Raw genomic sequence first — 6704 nt, forward strand, 5'->3', positions numbered from 1 at the left:
ATTCTCGGGGTGCAGCCCAGCACTGGCCAAGAAACGTGTGCCTTCTTCCTGCAGTCTCACACACTTTGCAGTGGGGTTTGGTCAATAGATATTGAAAACAAGGCTTTAGCTGCATATGGAAAATGGGCTTTAACTTCAAGCCAAATTTTTAACTGTCTGAAAAGATTTAAGGAAATATTTTAGAAGCTGTAAAGGGTGTTTCAGCTATGCACCTGGCAGGGTTTGCTGACAGTCCAGCTGGTGATGGTTGGTCACAATTAGCTCCAGCCCTTAATAAAGGACAAAAATTCTTCCTATGAGAGACTCTACACATGATTTTAACAGAGTTTTATTTATCCCAAAAACTCCACAAGCCAGTGTTATCCTACTGAAATAATTTGGGACAAAGCAATTGCAAATATTCTTTAAATTTATTTTAACTCCAACTCATATTAATTTTAAGCAATTCATCACACAGATTTCTAATGCGTTACTTTACTCAGAGAAAACTCAGTTTGTGCTCAGAGCTGCTGGAGTTGGATAGTGTGCCATGTTTTGTATAAGTATTCTGTTAGCATTTTTGGGTTATATTAATCCATAATGTTGTGGGTGCCCATCCCTGGAAGTATTCTAGGCCAGGCTGGGACTTTGAGCGACCTGTTCTAGTGGAAGGTGTCCCTGCCCATGGAATGGGGATGGGAGATGATATTTAAAGTCCCTTCCCACCCAAACCATTCTGTGACTCTCAGACCATCGGAGAACCAGGTTTATTGTGCTTACCAGCCTCTGGTGTTCCCAGTGCCCCTGGCACCGCCTGCTCAGTGCAGCTCCCAGGACTTCACAAAGCACCTGGAGAGCTTTGGTGGTGCCACAGAAAGGAGCAGTGGCTGGGAGTCTCTCACAGCAGCACCCCTGCTCTAAACCGGATTTGGAAATTATTGTTAACCCAGACAAAAGCGTGCAGGAGGCAGACTGAGGAATGGGGAAAGCAGCCCTGCTTGCTCCTGGGCCATGCAGAGCACAATTAATGTACTGTTACACCTCACTATCGGCGATTGAAGGAGAGATGGGGAGACTGACTATGATCAGAATCCGATTTTACTCAGGTTTTCCAAGAACTTATATACCATTTCAGTAAGGTTAATAATTTCTACTACAATAATTAGGTTAAAAGATCATACAAACAACTCATACATTTTCCAACATATCTATGTAGAGGGTTAATTGAATCTTCTTCTCTTAAGCAGATTTCTAATCCCATCTTCTCATGAGCTCAAAGTTCTGTTTGTTCTTTCCAGAGCATCCTAGTCACCAGACTAGATACGCTAATTAAGTCTGTCTTACTCTCGTGAATCCCCACACCTCACTTTATGGGCTGCGCTGAATCAGACCTGGGCAATACGCACTCGGCGGTGCAAAACTCTGAAAGTACAATTCTGACAGCGTGTTATCGCTTAAAACTGCTGAACCGTCAGAGTTCCCGGTCACCCCAAGAGGGAACTGTACTGCTGAGCGGAGCAAGGGAGGAACGGCAGACGAAAGTGTGCGAAGAGAGGATGGGGAAGAGGCGGGGAGAAGCCTGCACAGGGGCGGGAGAGGCGGCCGGAGGAGCGGCCACGGGCGGGGCAGGAGAACAGGGCGGGGAAGGGGCGGCCAGAGGCGGGGCCGGGCAGGGGCGGTGGGAAGGGGCGGTGGGAGCGGACGGAGGCGGGGCCGGGACCGAATCGATCACTCGGCGCTCGCAGGCCCCGCCGCCCCGATCCCGCCCCGCGGCCATGGCCGGCTTCATCAACTTCGCGGACGAGGAGGAGGTGCGGGCGTACCTGGAGAACTTGCACGTGGAGTACAGCTACCAGTGCTTCAAGGAGAAGGACCCGGACGGTGAGGCCCTGCCGCCGCTCCCCGCCCGGCTCAGCCCCTGTCCCCTGTCCCTTGCAGGGCTGCCCGGAGGCTCAGCCCCTGTTCCCTGTCCCTTGCAGGGCCGGTGAGAGGCTCAGCCCCTGTCCCCTGTCCCTTGCAGGGCCGGTGAGAGGCTCAGCCCCTGTCCCCTGTCCCTTGCAGGGCCGGTGAGAGGCTCAGCCCCTGTTCCCTGTCCCTTGCAGGCTGCCAGCGCTTCGCCGATTACCTGGACGCCGTGAGGAAGGATTTCGTGGCGGCGGCGCGGGTGCTGCGGGACAACTGCGAGGCGCACGGGCACAGCGAGAGCTGCTACAAACTGGGCGCCTACCAGGCCCTCGGCAAAGGTGGGCACGGGGGGGCAGGTGACTCCGCCACCCCCTTGGGGAACTCCTTCCCGAGGTGCCTGGACACCCCCACACCTGCCTGCCCTCCTGACCTTGAAAGAGCTACTACCTGTCCCGCCCCTTTCATGGCCACCTCATTAAAGTTTAGGATGAAAAACCTAAAATTGTTTCCTTCTGTAAAATCAGCTGTATGTTAACTATGTATTATTTTTTATAATTGCATCCGTTTAACAGGTAAGTACAGCCAGTGTTCAGTGTTGCTGCATATTCAGTTCATAATATTTCTTCTCGTCAGACTATTCTCAGTGAAAGAAAATAAGAAAGAAAGTCACAGACTAGTGACATGCATACCTAAGTAGTCCCCAAGTCTACTCAAAATGCATTTGCTGGCACAGTAATGGAAAGCATCTTAAATTAGTCACAGATCTTCCAAATGATAGTACTAGTAAGGAACAATGTTTTTACTGTTGTTCCAAACTAGTAAGAGTCTTGGTGTAGGTATACTGGCAAAATAATATTTGCCTTGTGTAAGATACTAAATCCATGGATGTAGTAGTGGAAAGAATGTTTTTTGGGTCTGGGTTATATTTTGGTTACTGATGCTGTTGTGTTTACTGATGAGTGGAAGAGAATTTTCCAACTCAAAGACATGAGCAAACTGTCACTGAGACAACAGTAATGTCTCTGAAGTCCTGAATGTTGACTGTAGTGTCTAAAGTGATGGATGCTGTATTCCCAGTGGGAACCATCCTGCAAAGCAGAAAGCTCCCAGCTGTTTTAACACGTCCTCACAGTAATGTTTTGGTTCTTGGCTGGCAGGTGGACTCGACCCGGATTTGAAAGCTGCCTACAAATCTTTCATGAAGTCGTGTGAGAAGGGTGGGAAGAAGTCACCCAACGCCTGTCACAGCGCTGGGCTGCTGGCCCAGGACGGGAGAGCCAACAATGATCAGCCTGACCCTGCTGTGGCCAGAGATTGTTACACAAAAGCCTGTGATGGCAATTTTGCTCCCAGCTGCTTCAACCTGAGTGTGATGTACCTGCAGGGAGCACCTGGGGTCCCCAAGGACATGAGCCAAGCCTTGAAGTACTCTCTGAAAGGCTGTGAGCTGGGGCACGTGTGGGCCTGTGCCAATGCCAGCCGCATGTACAAGCTGGGAGATGGTGTGGAGAAGAGTGATGCAAAGGCAGAGGAGCTGAAAAACAGGGCAAAGCAGTTGCATATAGAACAGAAAGAAGCTGCAAGTTCTCTAACGTTTGGGGAGTAAAACTGGCAGTTGTAGATATTAAGACTGTGGTTTTTAAATGGCAAGTGAACTTGTTATTTAAATTGAGCGTACTGTTTTCATTTAAATAAATATCCTGTATTTGGATATGCAAATTATATTTTTATGGATACAACAAATTACTATCTCTGCTGTGCCTTTCTATGTTTTTGAACACACAAGTTCTTAAGTGTGTTTGGCTTAGCTCCTTCCTTTCTTTTTAAGGAAGCCAAAAGCTTGTAGTCTTTTGGGACTTTGTTCCCATGGTTTCAAGCACAAAGGATCTCTTTTGTGTCCAACATTTAAATATCCAGCTTTGTAGACACACAAAAATCACAACTGCAGGTTGGGCAGTCTGAATTGTTCCATCTCTCACCAACATTTTCAGAACTTTGATAGCTGCACACTTGTGTGAGCTGCTCTAAAGCATGGATATTCATCTGTAATTCCGTAGGTCTAGGCCAATTCCCAGCTCCCTTATTTCCTGCCACTGGATTGTGACTGTGTATCTGCCTGTCATATGTGCCTGAGAGCTTCAGGCTGCTCTCCCAACACACTTGACTGTCCCTTATTTGATCACACACAGAACCTTTTACCTCCCTGCCAGCTTCTGGAACATTATGTTCTATTTTTTCTAATACAGAACAAGGTGCTTAACTCATCACGTCTTGGACTCAAATCCATAACTTATATATATACAAACTGTAGCTAAACATACAGATTCTGAAACAGCTGTTTAAATAAGCAGGGCAGTGTTTATGTATGTTTTCATGTGCTGACAAGCTCCTTTGTAATTTTGGTGTGTGTGAATATATGTGAAGTGTGTGGTGTGTATGTTTTGCTGTAAATTTACTACTCAGAACCTGAATCCTCTGGCTCTGGACTAAATAAAGATACAAACTTCACTGCTGAAATAAGTGAAGTGGGATTAAAAGCAACATTACTTTGGCTGTGGCCACAAGTGAAAACAGAATTGTTAGAATCTCACTGCATGTATGAATTAAAGCAGTTCTTCCAATATAACAGAGTTCTTGGGAAGGATGTTTGCTGCTGGAACAGAAACCTGAGCAGCACAGCACAGCAGTGACACAGGCACCCTGTAACAACAGATGGCAGTGTATGAAAACATTACTCCACACTGGTGTGGCTCTGGTATTCAGCAGCCTGGAAGAAAAACAAATAGTGGTGGTAAAATCAGAGTAATTTTTCTGTTAACAGTTATTAATTTTTGGCAGTTCAAAAGGCTAAAGCTCTTAGAGGGACACTTGTTGCCTGATTTTTTGCTAGGTACTATTCTGGGCGTTTGTTTCACTTGGGAAAGGTAAGTAAATGCTACTTCTGTGGAGTGTAACACCAGTAATAAAACAGTTTGGGATCCATGTGTTCAGGAGTAGGCAATTACAGGTGGGTCAAGGCACTGGAGAATTGGGTGATATTTTAAGCCCTGTAATGCTCACTGCCACAGAGTGCTTTGTTCAGATCCTCAGCCCAAACACTTGAGCACTTTTCTTCCAGCAGGACTAATGACTGTCAGTGATCCTCCCAGGAACTTCCAATCAACACAGCAAACAGGCACCAGAGAACATCCTCAGTAGAGTGACACACACTGTAGATAATTAAAGCCACATATAAAGTGCATGTTGTGGGGATGTTTTTTCATAGCACTTGAGAACTCACAGACTTTCAGAGCTTAAATACTATAAAGCAAACCATTTTCATAAAAGCTGTGAAGTGTGTGAGATAAGTTTATGAAGTGTCAGCCAATTTTGCACCACTGGTTGAAAAGGCAGACCCAAATTTGGGCAGGAAGGCTCTTGTGTTTTTAGGCTGTCTCTGAACAGTTTGCTGCCTGCTCTGGGCACACCTATATTTTTTTACACAAATATTGATGATGTTGTAACAGATGCACTTAGATAGCTAAGGCCCTCACCTATATGACTCCTTTCCCTCCAAACTGACAAAGTATTAAAAAAAAAAAAAAAAAAGTCAGCCAGTCTCATTACAAATTATATGTGGTTAATGCAGTCTGTAGCAGAGAACAAACTCTGTGAATAGCAGTCTATTCTCAACCTCAAGATTCTGTTCAGGAGACATAATCAAAATCTTAAAAGAGGTGAAAATTTTCCTGCAAATCTTGGCTTAAAACCATCTTGCTCTGGTATTATAGGGGTGTTACCAAAAGGCCAAGATCTTCCTGCTCTTTCTTTTACCTGATGTTACAAAGTCTAAACTTTATGCTCTCCTGGAAGAAAACTTTTTTCAAAGCCTCTGAGATCATAAAGAAAGAGTAATAGATATGTGATCATAGCAGAATACTTGGAAATATAGAAGAACCTGTTGATCTCTTCAGGATCAGTGGGTTTTCTAAGAAATAAAGGTGTTTATGTCAGCTTCACAGCTCCTAAACCACCGCCTGCTTTCCCTTTCATTTGTTTGCATTGATCTAAGTGCACAGCCAACCTCCATTAATAAAGCAGCAATGTACTTCAGAAGGAACCAACCCTAATTAATTAAATAGACATGTGAATACATTGCTGTAAATGATGAAAGAGCATTCTTTGCAGGATGCTTCCTGCAGCTGTGAAAAGATCACCAGAGGGCTGGTTTTGAACTGAGATTAAACACTACCCCCACATCATGTGTCATTAAGTATCATTTGGATTAATCCTGGACAAAAGATGGTGCCGGGTAAAGAAGCCACATGATTTTGCAGAAAAAGAGACTTTTTCTAGTGGTTCTGTTTATGTGCTATATTGTAATAAAAGCAGTTTTGCAGCTTGCTGACCTTTTGTTCAGCCATCAGTAACAACTCCTCTCTGTAATGTATGTGTGAAGGGAGTTCTTGTGGCTGTACATACCCACTCAGAGGGATGGTCTGGGTGATTTTGTGTCATCATCACACCAAGAAACAAAAATAGTGCTGTTCCTTGTTATAGCACAAACTTTTTGTTCAGTACAGAAAGAAATTTGCTCTGTTGGCAATTTTTCACTTCATCATGTGAGACAGAAGAACTCTCAAGTAGCTCTTCTCCTCCTTTGGTAGGTGGAGAAGGAAGAATTCCTCCTTTGCTTATGCTTCCCACCATCTCCTCCACTAAAGCTCAGAGCAACACAGTTCTGCTCAGGGTTGGCTTCTTTTGTGGGGAGTGAAGCAAGAAGAGAAAGGAAGGAAAAAGGAGTCACGGCACAGCAAGAAATAGACCAGAAAATAAGCAAT

The 6704-nt window shown here is 45.1% G+C and overlaps 1 protein-coding gene across 1 annotated transcript; it reads left to right on the plus strand.

The window, feature by feature from the left end:
• The first annotated feature begins 1746 nt into the window (after positions 1 to 1746).
• Positions 1747 to 3620, plus strand: COA7 (cytochrome c oxidase assembly factor 7). The gene is made up of 3 exons (XM_083867516.1): positions 1747 to 1860; positions 2082 to 2222; positions 3042 to 3620. The coding sequence occupies exons 1-3, from the start codon at positions 1755 to 1757 to the stop codon at positions 3488 to 3490; spliced, it is 696 nt and encodes a 231-aa protein (XP_083723642.1). The 5' UTR covers positions 1747 to 1754; the 3' UTR covers positions 3491 to 3620.
• The last annotated feature ends 3084 nt before the right edge of the window (positions 3621 to 6704 follow it).

Source organism: Zosterops lateralis (assembly GCF_965231275.1).
Source record: "Zosterops lateralis genome assembly, chromosome: 9".
In the NCBI taxonomy this organism is placed as follows: domain Eukaryota; kingdom Metazoa; phylum Chordata; class Aves; order Passeriformes; family Zosteropidae; genus Zosterops; species Zosterops lateralis.